Source organism: Cicer arietinum, chromosome 3, assembly GCF_000331145.2.
Source record: "Cicer arietinum cultivar CDC Frontier isolate Library 1 chromosome 3, Cicar.CDCFrontier_v2.0, whole genome shotgun sequence".
NCBI classification, from domain to species: domain Eukaryota; kingdom Viridiplantae; phylum Streptophyta; class Magnoliopsida; order Fabales; family Fabaceae; genus Cicer; species Cicer arietinum.
The window spans coordinates 59,683,555-59,701,847 of record NC_021162.2 but is presented as its reverse complement, the minus strand read 5'-3'; the positions used below and the strand labels follow the sequence as shown (position 1 = coordinate 59,701,847).

The 18,293-nt window shown below is 29.8% G+C and overlaps 3 protein-coding genes across 5 annotated transcripts; 2 read left to right on the top strand and 1 right to left on the bottom strand.

Moving 5' to 3' along the window:
• The first annotated feature begins 1,079 nt into the window (after positions 1-1,079).
• Positions 1,080-2,195, top strand: LOC105851789 (uncharacterized). Its single transcript, XM_012713601.3, has 2 exons — positions 1,080-1,372; positions 1,580-2,195. Exons 1-2 carry the CDS (start codon positions 1,098-1,100, stop codon positions 2,043-2,045), a joined length of 741 nt encoding a protein of 246 aa, XP_012569055.1. The 5' UTR covers positions 1,080-1,097; the 3' UTR covers positions 2,046-2,195.
• Positions 2,196-5,383: 3,188 nt separating this feature from the next.
• Positions 5,384-9,664, top strand: LOC101510671 (protein PIN-LIKES 6). 3 transcript variants are annotated; one of them, XM_012713633.3, is made up of 11 exons: positions 5,384-5,504; positions 5,661-5,956; positions 6,031-6,110; positions 6,614-6,738; positions 6,935-7,056; positions 7,235-7,444; positions 7,621-7,695; positions 8,076-8,176; positions 8,602-8,654; positions 8,764-8,952; positions 9,331-9,664. In XM_012713633.3, exons 2-11 carry the CDS (start codon positions 5,765-5,767, stop codon positions 9,450-9,452), a joined length of 1,269 nt encoding a protein of 422 aa, XP_012569087.1. In that variant the 5' UTR covers positions 5,384-5,504; positions 5,661-5,764; the 3' UTR covers positions 9,453-9,664. The 3 variants fall into 3 exon arrangements, with proteins under 3 accessions (XP_012569087.1, XP_004492601.1, XP_073222795.1); XM_004492544.4 differs by having other exon boundaries at positions 5,394-5,528; XM_073366694.1 differs by having other exon boundaries at positions 5,433-5,528; positions 8,764-8,959.
• Positions 9,665-13,465: 3,801 nt separating this feature from the next.
• LOC101510340 (uncharacterized) lies at positions 13,466-17,732 on the bottom strand. Its single transcript, XM_004492543.4, has 3 exons — positions 17,594-17,732; positions 16,311-17,376; positions 13,466-14,123 (listed from the first exon to the last, which is right to left on the bottom strand). Exon 2 carries the CDS (start codon positions 17,224-17,226, stop codon positions 16,315-16,317), a length of 912 nt encoding a protein of 303 aa, XP_004492600.1. The 5' UTR covers positions 17,227-17,376; positions 17,594-17,732; the 3' UTR covers positions 13,466-14,123; positions 16,311-16,314.
• Between the last annotated feature and the right edge of the window lie 561 nt (positions 17,733-18,293).

Genomic DNA, 18,293 nt, shown 5'->3' with positions numbered 1-18,293 from the left:
TTTAAAATATTCAAATAGACCCTGTACATAGTGCCTTTTGTTAGAGTACTAAATGCCAAATTTTCTTTAGAATGACAAAGCCAATACATGTCGATACGCTTCCATTTAGTTTTAGTCTACTTTAGTCCTTTTATTATTGTTATTATTATTCTTATTTTTTTTTTTTTTGGCACCTTTAAGAGGACCATAACTTAAGGAGATATTTGCATGTTTGTGAAACAAATATCGAAAAATCTGGAAGCTCTCTCTGATTCCGTGACTGTACAGTTTCATTTGCTAACAATATATAAGAGGACCACATGGCCTATTTCAATTTGCTAACAAAACTCTTATGCCCCTTCCTGACAAAGTATGATCTTGTATCTAGTTATTGACTGGTTCTGAATTCTAAAGATGCTCCCAACATATGCTCCAAGTATATACTATTAAACATATTTAAATTACTTAAAATATTAGATTGATTGAAGTTTAGAATAATAATATAAATTATACAAAAAATAATAATAATATAAATCCACCTTAATTAACACAATGTCTCAAGAATTAGTGTGGTGGTAGAATATAAATTAAGATTTTTATATTTAAAACATTCACATAATTTCGTATGTCCAATCTTACTTGAATGAATCGTATTTTAAATTATTATTTTTGATATTACATTTATTTTAATAATAAATTTAAAGTGATTCTATTTGTAAATATGAATCCAGCGAAAAATTGAAAAAAATAACAAGAATAATTAGTCTATATAGACTTTGTCTGTCCAATAAAAATATCATAGTTTTGTATTCTTTCTAATCTCAAATATATAAAAAAATAGTAGATGGACATATATATATATATATATATATATATATATATATATTAATTTTTATTAACTTAATTTTCTCTTATATTTAATATGCAAAAGAATAACATCTAAAAATGTCTTTGAGTCACGTAATAATATTTCTACTTGCATTAATTAATTGCATAAATAATAAATATTCTTGTGACACCTTATACTAAAATATATATATATATATTCTCGTGACACCAATATATATTGGTGATATCTAAGCTAGTTGTGCTATTTGTAGACCCTAAAAAATAAAACCATGGAGGACAACATGATTAAAATCCAAGACTGCAATGAAGAGGATGGTCCATACATAGAAATAGAACTTGACCATGCTGTTAGCACCAAAATTCACAATGATTATGATGACAACAAGAACAATTGTATAGATGATGAATACAAATTGCGCATTTCAATTTCATCAACGATTTCAGTTTCCCTCCAAAAAGAGAGTATAAGTGATGAAATTGGAGCTTCCCAGGCAACATGTGTGAGTGTGATCCCTTATGACAATGTCAATGTACTATATGCTAGGTATGTATACAACCCACATGTGAAAAAACTATTTTTATTATATTGCTGTATTCTAAAAATTATTCTTGTTAAGGAATAAATTTAAATCATAAGTCCTTTCAGATGAGTTCTAATTATTAGGAAAAATGCATTGCAAAATGAATTTAATTGATAAACATGCATTGCAAAAACCCATAATTACAAATTAGTGGTGCTTCTAATTATCAGGAAACAACCAAGCATGACAACAACAACAAATGGAATTATGATGAAATTATTGATCAAGTTCCGAGGATTAAAAATCAGATCACTATTTGCATCACTAATAAAACCAAGACAAAACAACATAAGCAAAAAGTCAATAACCTTTTTTGAATGTTATCAAAAGGGATTGGTGAACCCCTCAAATGGAAGTAATAGCAAACATTGGAATATGGAGAATGATAGCATATGTGGATCTTTGAGAAAAAGTAAAAAATTGAGTAGGGTGATGGAGATGGATTTGGGAGGTATATTAAATGGCATGGGAGTGAGCAGAAGATCAAAAACAAGAACATGTAACACTAACAACTCACCAATTCATGAAGGATTTTGTAAAGAGAACTCTATTCAAGCAGCTATTGCATATTGTAAAACTTCATTTGGTCAAACAGCTGATTTCACTTTTACAAGTTCAATTAGCTCTACTCCTTAGAGCCTGCAATTTTGGCCCGCCCCACTGGCCCGGTATTTTATATTGGACTCTGTATTATAGGCTCAAAAATAAGTGGGCCATCTTGTCTCCCACGGTTGGCCCATTGGGCTTCTAGGCCAAAATTTTATGTACTTTTTAAAAAATAATAAGTATTATACCTTGCACCTCCGCACCTAAATCTGACACCCTTCAATCAACGTGGAAAAATAATTTTACCCTTTTAACTATTTATAATAAGTTTTAAAATTTATAGTTATGGAAGTTTCAAATTTTCGAAATAACAATTACATTTTAAAAATTTAAAAAGTTTTGAAAGTTTTTAAATCTAAAAAATTTTGAAAATTTTTAAATCTAAAAAGTGAGGTGCAAACTAGACAAACATAATTAATAAAAAGTAATGCTAACAAGTGCATTTGTTAAGAAAAGTCAAAATTAAAAGTTTGGTATTGAAAACAATAATTTTAAGCTTTTAAAAAGTTAAAAATACAACTTCGAATGCATTTTTAATATAAAATTTCTATAATTAATTACTTAACAAATGAAATTTCTCTCTTTGCAACATCTTGTCTTGATTGTGAGGAGTTGAAATACAATTTGTTCTTCACGGTGTCTCCAATCATATTAAATAGAATTCGGATGTTGAATATGTAACATGGTCAAATAAAAAATTAAATTAAGTTCTCTTTTCATTCTACTCTGTCTAGAAAAATTAGAACACAAACATATAAACAAAATTTATGACAACTAGGGGAAAGTGTACTTGTTCATCTTGTTTGATTTGCTCTGGAGAGAAATTGGCTAAGAAAAAAAATCATAAGTGTTTGTTTGGGAGTTTGGAAGAGAGGGAAGAAAGACAAGAGTGAAAGAGAGATGAATCTTCCACTTTTTTTTTAAAGAATAGTTTTGTAGAGTGGATCAGAAGATATATATGATTAATAATTTTTTTTAATTTTTAAATTGTTTTATAAAGATAAAAATAATTTGAAAAATTGATGCATTTCCTTCAAAATCCTCTTTCAATATGTATTTTTAATACCCCTAATTTAGGAAGATATTGTATTTAAAAATAAAATGAAAATCTTCATTCAGATTGAAGAAATGTCCTTAAAGTTTGTATTATTGAGGAACTTAAAATGAAAAATTGACATATTTCTAGGAACAATATTATACTTCATCTGTAGTAAAATATTGTAAAAAATTATTACATATAATTAACTATATTTATTTCATATACCTATCTTTTTTATTTATATCTTATTATTACAAAAAGAGTATGCTGATAAGTTATAGAAAATTTGACAATTAATTTATGTTCACATGATATGTTTCTCCCAATCTGATATTTTTGTCTTCATAAAACATAAATTATAGAAAAATTGTAAACTATTTGTTACCTCTTATAATGAGTAATTTATTTGAAACTTTTACACCTATTATGATAATATAGTAAATGAGAAAGAGAATAATAATTATACTAAAATATCTTTTTCAAATATTATAGTCACTATTGCCAGAAATGGAATAGGGGATAATAGATTGACAATGATAGAAGAAATATAAATTAGATGGTACAATTAAAAAAAAAGCTAATTAATATTGCATTAAAATTGAAATAGTAATACATTTTGGAATTTAAAATAGAAAAAAAAGATCAGATATTTGTATGACATAAGGAGTAGTTTTTTTTTTTCTTATACATTTTTATTTATTATGGAAATCTAACTTCTTTTATTAGACTCAACACTAATTTGTTAGGATTAAGTTTTTCAATCAATGCAATAAAGAGTATGTATCAATTATAAAATACCTCAACAAAAAATATGACATTTGATATGTGTTAAAATAAATGTTAATGGTGTAATTTTGTATATAACATATTATTCAAAAAGAAAATTAATCTTGTGCATCCTAATGACATATGAGATGATAATAGATAAATATCAAGATTTATAAATATAATTTATATAATAGTAATTTTTAATTTATCAATTGATTTTGAAACATATTCATCTAATAAAATATTATTGAAGGAGTTAGGTCCGTCAACACAGACTAACCCTAACAGGCCAACTCAAAAAATATAGGGCTTAAATATCAAATTTTGACCTCGAATTATAAGAGGTTTTTAAACCTAAGCAAGCTCACATAAAACCGAGCCTGTAGTAGGTTAGCTCGATTGGGCTCGTGTGATATGCATAAGCCAACGCTAACAATATATTTGTTAAAATTTAAATTCTACCATTATTAATTATTAAGGGAAAAAGTAATTAAGTTAAATATTATTAGTATTTCTTTATTTTTTGTTAATAATTTAATATTAGCAAATAATATTAAAAAAAAACTACGGTCACAAAAATTTACTGAAATTTAATTTTTTTTTTAAAGAATTTGTTGAAATTTATAGTACAGTTAATAATTAAATATTTATTGAGTTTAGTTTTATATAATTATATATTCATGCACATATTAAGTATTTATTGATAAATAATTGAATATTTTTTATTTACAATGGAATAGTTTTATTATTATTATTATTAATAATTAAGTTTTTTTATTTTCATTTCTATCTATTAGTTCTAAATTATGTGTATCATAATTTTAAATTTAATTATGTTAATTAATGTACATGTTTATTTTAATTTATTTTTGTTTTGATATAAATTTAAATAATTAAAAATAATATATTTATTTTTTATTTTAATAAAAGTAATTTAGTTAATAATAAATACGTGAGTTAATCTAAAAAATCTGTTGTTTAAGTAGGGTCGAACTCGATCACTATATTTGTATTCTATATTTAATAAAAAAGAAATTAGACTTTAATAATAGTCTACTATCAGCAATAAAGTCTACTATCAAAGCGAATATCTTATTTTAATATCTTTAAAATTAATAATTTGAGCACTTCTTTTATAGAGAGAATTAATGCATGATAATTTTGCGTATATTTATAATAGGAAACTCCAAATTAAGTAGAAAGAGAGGTCAAGTGATAGATGGAATGGAATTTAAGCTAGGAACAAAAATTGGAAAATCTTATATGAAAAAGTATCCGTTTTATTTGTAAAAGAAAAAAAACAAAAAAGTATTCCGTGTATGAGTTGTACAAGCTGTTACGTCGGCGTGTTCGTAACTACCAGTCTCTTTCATGTGAAGAACAAGAATTGGTGGTTAAATAATTATCGGTTACATTATTAGATTTAGATTTAGATTTTAATAAAACAAAAGAGTACTTTGTATTGTATTTCATTATTATGTTTGCGTTTTCTTATTAGCGTGGAATCTAATAGAATCGTATTCATACGCAGGCACGTGCATTTACCTCTCCAGTCACGTGACCTTTATATTACATTACATATACATACACCTTCAACCCCATTATTATATGAACTTTTAATTATTTTATATTTTTTAACTCTCTCTCTCTCTAAAACAAACTCTTGAATCAAACACTGCTAGGTTCGTTATTCTTCTACAGCTTTTGTAAGTACATGAGTTTCAGTTATTATTGTTCATTATTCATTTGAATTTTTATATTTTATATTTTATATTTTATTTTGTGATTTTTGGTGTTTATCTAATTGTGAAACTTGTTTTTTAATTTTTTATTTGAAGGCTTGAAATTCTGTGCAGTTTCTAAAAGGAACTGCACCGGGTGTTTGTGTTATTGGAATCAAAGTAAATTGGGATTGAATTTGTTTTTTGTGGAACGACGGCGTATGATGGGAACCATGGAGAGGCTTTTGTTGGCAATGGAAAATCAGGGTCCAGGTGGAGAATCATTGTTGGGTTCAATCAAAATTGCAGTTTTGCCAATAGTTAAAGTTTTCACTATGTGTTTCTTGGGACTTCTTATGGCTTCTAAGTATGTTAATATCTTACCTGCTTCTGGTAGAAGGCTTTTAAATGGGGTATGTATATATGTTCTTGTGGCATGTGTTCTCAAATGAAATTAAATTGCTTATTCACTTTTTGGTTTTTGCAGCTGGTTTTTTCACTTTTGCTACCTTGCTTGATATTCTCTCAGTTAGGACAAGCTGTTACTTTGCAGAAGATGCTTGATTGGTATGTGCTAAGGGCTAACTAGTACTAAGCTACACCTCTATTTTTTATTTATTTTTTCATTTATTTTTTTATAATTATAATAATATACACACTGAGATTTTAAATTGCGGTTATGATGTATGATATTGTGGGAGAATTGAGGTCAAATATTATGATCCCTAATACTGTGGAGAATTGCAGTTAAATGCAGCTAATTTTTTCAATATTGTACTCCCTGATACTGTAGAGAGTTAAAGTTAAATACAGCTAATACTTTTAATTATATACACAGCAAAATTTTAAATTAAGGTTGTGATATCTGATATTGCGGAGAAGTGAGGTCAAATGGTGTGATCTCTAATAATGCAGAGAATTGCAGTGCGGCTCATCTGCGGTTGCATTGCTATTCTACAGACATTAAAAAACTTATTGATGCAGCATGATTGCGTTTGTTGAACTTTTTTGAAAAGAATCCTATTGACACTATGCAGAAACTAATTGATTGATATTTTATTATTTTGCAGGTGGTTTATTCCCATGAATGTTATTTTGAGTTCAATAGTGGGCTCAATCATTGGATTTATTGTTGCCTCGATTGTGCGTCCTCCATACCCTTTCTTCAAGTTCACAATTATCCACATTGGAATCGGTAACACAATCAAACTTGATTTTATTTTATTTGATACATGGACTTGGTTATCTTTATATGAAGAGAAGCAATTATTGAAGTGTAACATGATATGAGATTGACTTAATTCAATTGAAAAATAAGAAAAACAGACTCCATCATGTGTTGTTTTACTTTTACCCTGTCCTGGATCAAGTCATGACAAATTTCTATACAGGGAATATTGGGAATGTGCCCCTTGTCCTGATTGCTGCTTTATGTCGAGACCAAAACAATCCCTTCGGAGACTCACTTAAATGTAGCACAGATGGAACGGCCTATATATCATTTGGTCAATGGGTAAGTTGTAGATATGTTGTTTTAGTTGATGATAACAGGTGCCTTGACTTATAATTCATTCACTTGCTAAGCAATTTTCAGTTTATAGTTCATGTATTCATATTGTTCTAGAATTTATACTCCCATTGAAACAAAAACGTAGTACTAATTGAGAGCTATTAATTCTCATTTGTCTTAGGTTGGTGCTATCATCCTGTACACCTATGTATTTAATATGTTGGCACCTCCTCCAGAGGGAACTTTTGACATTGATAATGAAAGGCTTCCATTAAAGAGCAGTACTACAAAGAGTGATGTTGTACCTGAACAAGTTCCATTGCTTACTCAGGAGGAGGCAGAGGAGGTGGAGAGCAATCTAGTCAGTTCAAGTGCTTCAGGAAAGTCGAAGGTGAGATTGAGTTTAAATTTTGAAATTTCTTTCTGATGTACTTCAAGTCCAACTTCAAAAATATATTTATTTTGCTTCTAAACTATTGTTTACAGTTTAGTTTCAGTATTTGTGCACTTAAATTGCTAGTGAGAGGCTTGTTTGAATACAATGTTTACACATGTTTGTTGATGCAGATGAAAATTATATTAGCATTCCTGTACGAGAAGTTGAAACTTAAGCAAATTCTTCAACCCCCTATCATTGCATCAGTGAGTTTCTCCGTATCGAACCTATGACTAGTATTTTTTTCTTCTCATTTTATATCTCTTCACCCTGTTTCATTTTGTGTTGGTGTGTGTGGTTGGTGGTTATTTATATCCTGATAGGATTGATCAGCATATGTAATATATGTTTTCTGCAATATGTGGTAGAGCAATTAGAGAAACAGATTTGTGCACTAAAAATCTGGATTTCCTGACAAATCTTAGTTAAAAAATATTAGGAAACACTTGTAGTGAATTTGTGTTTAAGTGGAAGTAATGTTTGTGAACTAGTTTAGTGTACTGGTTTTTTGGTAAATAGATCTGTTTCATGTTAATTAATATCTAAAGAGTTGGTTTTGATCGAGTTGTTTACACGTGCTTGGCAGATTCTAGCCATGACACTTGGTGCAGTCCCATTTCTAAAGAAATTGATCTTTACGCCGGATGCTCCACTATTCTTCTTCACTGACAGTTGCATGATTCTTGGGTATGCTTTTTAATTTTTCAATATTGTGGGAGCTTTTGCGTTCATATAGTTTGGGCCATCATCTTTTTATGTAAACTACTCTCTATTTTGAGAAACATACCAACTTTCAGCATTTTTTGTGTCATTACCAAGATTTTGTTTTTTCAATGTATTTTTTTTTCTTTCTGTTCTGCTATTGGTTTAGAAGAAAATTTCTTCTTTCTCACAATTTTCTTTTTCTTTTGAAATAACAAAAACAGTCAATTTTGGTTATACAGCAACCTATAAACAGATAAACTTCAAAAGTATGTATTATGGACTGAACCATAATATATTAGTTTCATAATAGTGATAACAAATAATTTATCTTCAAAATTCATTATGAGAGTGAGATACATAAAAAGCTATTATATGTGATGATGTCTAAAAGTTTCTTTGGTAATCAGGGAGGCCATGATTCCTTGCATTCTGTTGGCATTGGGAGGCAACCTCGTCGATGGTAAGTTTATTTCAGTGTTCTTATTTTAGTTAATCATTAAACAATGTTTCTAAATATTTTGAATGAAACATTTAAATGAATCATGGTTGGCTTTTGGTCTTGGTTGCAGGGCCTGGAAGTTCAAAACTTGGTTTTCGGACAACTGCTGCTATTGTTTTTGCACGGTTAGTTTTAGTGCCTCCTGTTGGACTCGGCATCGTCATGTTGGCTGACAAGCTCGGCTTTCTGCCCCCGAATGATAAGATGTTTCGATTTGTCCTACTACTACAGCATTCGATGCCGACGTCTGTCCTTTCAGGTATATGGTACATACATCTGTCCTAGTCCTAGTTCTCTCTCACTGGTAGTAAATTCACTTCTGAACTATGTTGCTGTAAATGGGTGGAAACTGGAATGTTGGGAAATAGTTGCTGCTTTGGCCTTATAGTCTCAAGTTACTCTAAGGAATTCTTTTATTTACACAATTTGTTACAAAAAAACATGGCAGCTGCCTCCCTTCTTTTATTAACAAATTTCGTTATTAAAAAAAATAACAGCTGACGTAAATTTGGTACAATTAAACAACTTAAAGAACTGCATGATATATTTTGTCTAATTATTATTACATAATAATTTATATACAACAAATATTGTTAATTTGGATTGTAAAATATAATGATGTTTTATATGTTTACAGGTGCTGTTGCTAATTTAAGAGGGTGTGGAAGGGAGGCAGCTGCTGTCTTATTCTGGGTCCACATCTTTGCTGTAATATCAATGGCTGGATGGATTGTTCTATACCTTAGCATACTCTTCTGAAACTGCAGACAGATATCATGTTTATGCAATAATGTTGAAATTTTATATCTGGTAATTACAAGGGTCTGAAAGCCATATAATGTTGTAATTTAATCCCATTAATTTTGTCCAGTTGAAATTTAGATTAGTGGAGAAACACCTAATTTGATATAGACTATAGTGTGCCTATATATGTTGATTTATATATGACGTCTATTGATTGGTGATATTCATCAGATGACCTTGTTTAGAAGAGCTGAAAATATTTATTGAAAGAAACTCAACTTCTACATTTATTAAATTGAGCTTGTAAAGTTCAGATAATTCTTACTTTACAAACCGACTGTTTAGATTGAGTTTGACCTAATAATGTTGCTTTACAAATTGATTTTGTGGGGTAAGATTGATTCTATATTTAAAGAGTTATTTTCTCTTTCAAAGTTTTATTTTAAACTGCAAGTTTAGTTACTGTTCCAAAATCCAATCTGGTTTGGAAAAAACATTATTTAGCAATATAGTATAATATGTTCTCAATATACTATATGGATAGATAAAAGGTAAAGTCAAAATAGTTCAGGAAGTACAATTCAATTGACAGTTATAAAGTTATAAAGTGTTCATGTTTGGAATTAAGAATTCGCCACTTCTCCATATAGACTACTTTAAAAACAATAATTATTACATCAATAGTTAGGTTCACATGTCATGCTTGAACAATTCACATGACTTTGAAAAACAAAAATACAAACTTTATGGTCAGAGAAAAACAAAGCTGAGACAAGTACAGTTATCATCCAAAACAAGACGTCTATAGTTTATTTTGCAATAAATAAATGCTGACTTGTGCCTTGCGCATATGAAATTGTCTTGTACTGTCTATAGTTTACTTGAATATAATAATGAGTTGAAGTAAGTGTATGATATGAACCTTGTAGAAAAATTAATCTGTGTTTTTTAGAGTAGAGTATATTAAAGCACGTATTTAAAAGAAATTTGATAAACAAATTTTGGTCGTTATGCTTTTAAATGGGCTTTAAGTAAATTTTTTTTCATCTCACAATGAATGTAAATTTGGCAAAAAAAAACTATTTCAAAATAAATGTTATTTATAATTTTAATTATTTTTTTCTTTTACTATTCTTCAATAATTACTATATATATATATATATAACTTTTAAAATTTTATATTTTATATCAATAATAATAATAATAAATTTATCAATAATTAAAATAATTAGTTTGATAAAATTATTATTTTTTAATTATTGTATTTATTAATATATACACAAAAAATTTAAATGATATTTATTATAAGACGGACGGAATATCACAATTTAGTAAACATCTTGGTAATGACAAATTATGTGTTGACTCTAAGAATATAATTTCCTATACATACATTTTAAACTTTGACAACTCAATATCAAGACACTTTCTTTGTTGAGATGAACAATCTATATATATATATAATGATCTTTTAAAAGTAAAAAGAATATCAATGCAACAAAAATTGAGGTCTCCTTGTATTATTGCTAAATTATCTTATCAATCTATTATAACAAACTTATTACTGGTACCATGATTTAGTAAACTATTTAAATTCTGTGGAGCACACAAATCCTTAAAAGATTAAAACGCAATATGTTAAATAGACTATGAAATTTAGAAAAGGTGATTCTAGTTTCAATTAACTGAAACAGTTAATGCAAATAATAACACTGTGAATCGCGGAAGGAAAGGTTAACATAGATGTAAGGGGCAAAGTATAAGAAAACGAAAACTGAGTTAACATAATTTATAAAGCAAGATCTTTATATCTTTTATTTCTTAATCATATAACTATTGTAATCAACTTTTTCCACCCTAATCATATATTAACTAATGTAAAAATTAATTTAACATGTATAAAATGTCCATGTCGTCCAAATGCCTCCATCAACTCAATCGACCACATACCTCCACCCCTTCAAAATGTAAATCATTCAATATATTCAAACATGTGTCTCGAAAATAAAACTAGCCGCCCAAATCATTAAAAAAAAATTCTTCCATTCATCATTTATCCTTTTAATCCTATACAATGATTACATACACTCCTAATTAGGTATGTTTATGGCTATCTATAAACCTGCAAATATGCATTGATGGAGCTTGAACTCAAATATTAAATGATTAAATTTTTAAAATTTTAATAGATAAATAAAAAGATATAATATTATATTCTATATAAGAATTTTAAATTTTAAGTTTACAAAAACACATTGATGATCAACTCTTAATGTTTATTAGATAGAAATAATAGATCAAATTTTGGTTGACAATTTTAATAATAAAAATTAATTTCTAAAAACTTTTTTTTTTCAAATATTAAATTTTGTCAATGTAAATTTTTTTACACTGCATATTGCAATCATTCATAAGTGTGACTTTAAAAGTAATTATGATAAAAATTAAACTGTTTTATTAATTTGACGGTTATGATTAAGTGACCATGTAAAATATCTTTACATTGAATAATATATTGCTATATAATTTTTATTTTGTAACTGTTCAAGTATTTAAATTTAATTATATTTTTTGAAATTAAAAAAAAACTTTATTATCCCAAAATCCAATTCAACTAACTTAAAATTGAATTTTAATAGAAAAATCATAAATTAAAACAACTTCATTTGTCTAATTCACAAAGATGAAAATCACCATAGTTGACCAATGAAACATATATGATGGGTCCCTTAGGAAAAACAATTTGAAATGAAATGAAATTTAAGATTTGTAAATATTAAAATATAGGAAAAATGAAACATCAAAATTGAAATAGTTTAGAAATTGGACATTCATAAAAATTGCTAGTCATATAAGAAAAATTAATCACTAGTATGCAATTGCATTTAAATAGTGTATTTGGAGAAGATAATTTTAAAATATTAAGAAATTTCATATTAAAATAAGAAGACTAATAATACGCAAGTTACTAAACCAATACATTATGAACTATAAGAAAATGAGACATTATAACAATGAAGTTTTAGGACTTACATATTGAGCTATTTCAACTTGATAATTGAATGAACTTTTGAAACTAGTGCACTTGGTGCACACTTGAGTGCCACAATGAGAACTCAATAGTTGTTATTGAGGGAACGAAGAGGAGAATGAAGGCAAGGATGATGCAAGAAATTTTATGATATCATAGACTTAAGCTACAGTGTAATTTGGAAATATAAAACCGTCCAATTATATGATAAAATGAGTTTCAGCTCTAAAATTGATGCAAAAACAACAAATAAAAAATAAAATAGAAATCTTAATGGAAGAATGATAGTAAAATAGTCGTAGAGAAGAGTGGTAGCAAAATGTATTTTAAATGTGCTACATCATAATATCTTTAATGTGGCAAAATTATATAAAGTGACACAGAATACCTCACTTGTCATTAGATATAGATGAGAAGGTTTTAGAATATTATAAATAGATATTATAATCATCAACAAACTTTAGAGCATATGTTGTGCAACGACATGGGTGTAAGTATACACACTCAAAAAATTAATAAATAATTATAGTTTCCACGATGATTGATTTAGTTTAATTTTTATAAATCAAACATTTAATCTAATTAATTAGTGAATGGAAAACGGTTACAATGATTTTCATGTACAAAGAGAAAATAAGATTAAACAAAGTGAATAAAAAGATTAAGTCTAACTGATGTTGTGTGGAATTGTAGCACCTAAGTGCTTCTGATATAGTGGTGTCTTTCAACAACATAATAAACAAGAATGAATGATTAAACTCCCTGATGTCCTAAGCTCTCAATATACTTATTTCGCAATCAAATAAAACAAGTGTTTCACTTAATGGCTCTAATCCTTATGTTTGAGTGATTATATTAGTGAGATGTGTTCGTTCACTACACTACCATATTAGATTCATGAGAATAATTCATTAATCGCTTTTACAAATCAATGAATTAATATTAACCCTAATTTTGTCAAGCCCAAAATTAATACATGACAATAAATCCCATGAGCTAAAAATCTAAAAACATCACATTTAAACATGATAACTACTTCATAATCAATTTCCATATAAATCCAACATAAATGATTTGGCGCATGGTGAGCAAGACAATAAACAAAGACGCCGACCTTGGGTCAATGAACTTGGGTACAAATTCATTACAACAACAAATGAGTCAGAGGGAATAATGTTTGGAGTTATGTGTATAAATCTAAGATCAAGGTATCTTCATGAACACCGTTTAAGGCCATCAACAAATAAGCTTCTGCTGAAACTTCTTTAAAAGGCTATCCGTGCAATGGTTTTTCTAGCTTCATCAATTTCAGGACATTCCTCTTCATCTGACTCTACCAATAACTAATTAAATCAACATATCCGATATCAACAGATCGCAATAAAGATATGGGCTACTACACAAGGAATAAGAGGCAAGTTCATTCCAACCTCCATTGAACTAAATCTAAGTGATTTAGTCATAGAGCCAATGTTGAGTTTATCAAAGTGGTGAACAATATCCATTACAAGTGAGAAATACAGAAAACTGAGATATAGTCACCATAGAAGTCAGAAACCAGAAATATACGTACTAATTTGCCTTGCCAAATAGCCCTCTAGACGGTTGTGGCAGCTAAGATTCGCCGCTGTAATTAGCTCAGCCAGCATATTTTCCTGTCCAAATAAGGTCATTATAATTATTTTTACACATGAAAGGAAATGAGAGGAAATTGTCAAACACCCTCTAATCTTAAAAAATGTAACTGCAAAGGCACAAAGAGGTGTTAAAATTATGAGGGATCCATCTTTACAAGAAAAATATCTATTTTTTTTACCAAAATTAAGATTGAACTGAAAACAATGAAGCAAATAAAAACTATATCCTAAAGGGATGTCATCATGTATGATCATTGACGTCACTAAAAGGAAAGATAATCAAATAGATATATAGACATACATATCAGCTTTGTAAGAAGAGCCACAAAGCTCTTAACTCTTAAGAATGTGAAGACAAGGAAGCTTGTAAAGCCATCAATATTAGAGAAAAGCAATTGAGTTAAACTGCAAGATTTGAATTGACTTATGGATGTTCATCAATCTACCATATGAAGAGGATACACCGACTGATATAAAAGAAGAATTAAGGGAAGATCTCTGTTTACTGTGTATAATCCTGAACCCGAAGTATTCGAGAGACTTTAGACTCCCAATGGCTAAAAGGTCGCAAGTCTATACAAATGACAAGATCCTCACTAAACTATCTTATTTATCTTCCCTATTTATGGGCCACATGCCTTACATTCTAATTACCTAACAACCTTGTAAACTGACTATCATAATGTCCCTCAAGGATAGGCACAGGCCTGAGGAGCCAATTTGTTAGGCCCTCGAGAATTCTCGACTCTAATTCCCTCTTCCAGGTGTTTTCTTACAACATTCCAGTGAAGCATATTGGTAACTAGTGGAGCAAGGTGAACAATTTATTCACAGTTCTCTAATTAAAGTAAAGAAATTTTCTACAATTTTGTACTTAAAAAATCAGTTTTATCTCACAAATGTGCTATTAGTGCACATCGTCCTTTTCGAAGAGGTCAAAATTGAACATTAAACTTTTTATGTTGTGCCTAAGTTTAACAAAATTAAAGATAACACCTTCACAGACTCGACCAAATGCTGTAAAATTGATATATTAAATTTCAACTGAACATTTTGACCTACTATTCTGACTCAACGCCTAAAGATAATGTCATTCAGCTCACAGCTCCCCATTAAACTGGTTAAGTTAGGAGTCAATATGACATTGGTTATCAAATCAAATGCCGTTGTAGCTGCTAATGTCATTGGTTGATTTGGTTCTAAAGTCCTTACACACTTATCTGAGTCTTTTCTATTGAATTTGAAATTTACCATTTCCAAATCCCATCTAGTCTAATATTAAGCCTCAAGAAACTAGCCTTGGAATCCTAAGAAGCTTTGCTGGCCTCATAGATAGAAGCACCGGCCTTGGAACATGCTGTTTCAGATGCCTATGTCCCAAATCAAAGATAATTTAATTTGAGTTTAACATAAGTCTAGCAAAAAACTACTCATACATCATCAACCTTTTAAGTTGAGTCCTCAAGAGCTTTTATCTTCAATGCATTCGAGATATCAATGTTTCAAATAAAAACAATTATCAATACTTTAAATCAAAATCATTTTCATAACTTGAGATAAAATATGCGTGAAAACGTTGATGTTCTTCTAGGCACCAAATGCTTGAAAAAACCTACAAAATGGTATTATTGTTGGGATAGGACTATCTGATTTTTAAAAATGGGTATGATTTGGTTTTACATACACGAAACTATCATAAATCCAAGTTCAAACCATTAACATAGATTTATTATTATAACAGACCAAAACTAATATTCAGGTTTTTACAGATATCAATTGGCAGAGGTTTTGATGGTTAAATTTTCATAAATGTCAATATTAGGAGACTTTTTGCGATTGTTGAGGTGCATGTCAACTCTGGAATATCATGAAGGCATTCATTCAATATACAATCCTTTTTCAATACTATTGTAGGTTTAAGTTTAAAATTAAGAAGAAAATAACAGAGAAAAAAATTGATATGTAGAGCAATGCAACTGAAATCTTTGGTGCAAAGCATATATATTGGTGAACAAAGCATATATATTTTATTGAATACAAATACATATCAGGTGAGCCATTATAGCACTATTCATCTCTTGGACAGCTATTTTCAAAATTTCAATTTTTCCTGTCTAAGCAATGCAATGTAATCTAAAACCAACTACAACATGTAATGTGAGCGGAAAAAAATTGAATTCAAAGCATAGCATAAAAAGCACTAACCTATTTATCGCTGAATGTTAAGCATGTCCTTGGCTTCCGTCTGCTCCTCCATGAGAACCTCACTAACATACCTATTCAACAGGTCTGTCTTCTTCTTCTGCAACACCATCCTCTCAATCTCCTTCTCATCGGGCAACGGCACATGCACCACAAATTCCCTCTCCTTCTCATCAAACCTCTCCCTCATCTCCCTTTCCTTCTTCCTCTCCTCCTCCACCACATCTTCCTCCTCCTCGTGAAGTATCTCCCTAGCAGACGCTGAAACCTCAGCAACCTCCCCACTCCGAACAGCTTTCCTAGCCTCCTTCCTTATCATATCAAGACGGTGCCACTCTTCGGCAGCCTCACGCCGCATAGCATTTTCAGCAGGCGCCTCAAGGCGTTCGAGGATCCCGTCTTCATCATCACGGTAACCATAATAAGCTGCATTGATGCGCTTATAGATGTCATAGCGAGTTCGACGCTTGCGAAGCTCCGGTGGTTTTTCAAAAAGCTCGCGGACACCAGGGAGTTTTTTGGCAGCACCAAAGTAACGGTAGCCAGGGCCACGACCGCTAGGGTTTGGAACGTCTACAATGTTGCCGTCAAGATCGGTCATTTTAGCAGAGTGGCGAGCATAATTTGGACCGCCGAGTTCAACAATGCGGCGCTCCCAATGAGATTTTTCACGAATTAGTTTGTTGATTTCGTCATTGAGGTCGCGGAGGCGGTGTTCACCGAGACCTTCATTTTGGATCTCGGCGACTTTGCGACCGATATCACGCATGATCTGTTGGCGCCATTTGTCGGCTTCGTTGAGGTCACGGCACTCTGAGGCTAGAAAGGGACGGCGTTCTTTTGGTTTTTTCTTCTCCTCCGCCTTCATGGTGATGAAACGGTTGAGCATCGATTGTGCCTTCTCTTCATTACGAGCCATTTTTGCTTCCTTGTTGTTGTTACTTCTTCCGAATGAGAATGAAAATGTTGAGAAGAAAGACTAAGATATCGCCTTTGTTTTTGTTTCAGTTTGCTGCGGAACCCTAACTCTCAGTGTCTGTCAAGAAGCTGCTTTGCTTCTCAAAATATCCTGCAAACAATCACATTCATAAAATAAATAAAAATATCCTTATGTAAAATTGTGATAGTAACATGACTAAAATCTTTGTGCAACCCCTTCTTCCTCAATCAATTTAATACAAAACATTCTTACTCACTCATTTGATTCCAAATTCCTAACAATTTAACATTCAACAACAACAAATCAAGAGAATAAGAACAATTGAAAGAAGTCTCAAGAAACTTACCAGTTAGCGGTGGAAGGGCTGACGATAGCGGCGGCAAGGGAAGGCGACGGCTTGCAGTGTTTGGCCAGAATGGAGAGGAGGAGTCGCAAGAGAGAAAGCAAACAGAACTACTAGGATTTGGATGGCTTTATTGTAATTTTGAAATCATAAGCATGGATATTTTAGTAATTAAAGGTAGACAATTTGTATTCGTTATACTTCGATTTTCGTTGTTGCTTTTGCTATGTTTTTATTTTGGAAAATATTGTTGTAATAAATTTAAAATGCATCAAAAGTTTTTATAAATATCTTCTACGATTTTTTATATTTTAAAAATGTTCAATGACTTTCTATTATCAATGTTATAAATATCTTACTCTTAATTATAGTTTCATTCAACTATTCATTTTCTATACAATTGTTTATTTCATTCTTTATAAAATTTATAATTTTCACTAATATTTTACAATGATAAGTGATCTCATTTTCTTGAAATTTGAGGGGAGAGTTTTTGTTGTTGAAGTTAAAAGTGGGACCTTTAGATATTGCTTTGTGAGTTGCACTATTGTGGTGAATAAAGAGAATAACTTTCTTGTTGTTGAAGTTAAAAATTTAATTTCAAATATTGAAGATGAAATGACATAAGATACAAAAATGGTTCAGTTTACTTTGTTGGAAAATGAAGACGTAAAGAGTAAGAGTAACGTTGAGAGAGAAAGAG

What these genes read in the sequence shown, in the direction of transcription:
- LOC101510671 (XM_012713633.3), top strand. Translation starts at nt 5,765, where the DNA reads ATGATGGGAACCATGGAGAGGCTTTTGTTGGCAATGGAAAATCAGGGT. An exon ending in AATTATCCACATTGGAATCG is followed by an intron (nt 6,739 to 6,934) that starts GTAACACAATCA and finishes ATTTCTATACAG; the next exon opens with GGAATATTGGGAATGTGCCC. An exon ending in GTGCTTCAGGAAAGTCGAAG is followed by an intron (nt 7,445 to 7,620) that starts GTGAGATTGAGT and finishes TTGTTGATGCAG; the next exon opens with ATGAAAATTATATTAGCATT.
- LOC105851789 (XM_012713601.3), top strand. Translation starts at nt 1,098, where the DNA reads ATGGAGGACAACATGATTAAAATCCAAGACTGCAATGAAGAGGATGGT. An exon ending in GTCAATGTACTATATGCTAG is followed by an intron (nt 1,373 to 1,579) that starts GTATGTATACAA and finishes TCTAATTATCAG; the next exon opens with GAAACAACCAAGCATGACAA.
- LOC101510340 (XM_004492543.4), bottom strand. Translation starts at nt 17,226, where the DNA reads ATGGCTCGTAATGAAGAGAAGGCACAATCGATGCTCAACCGTTTCATC.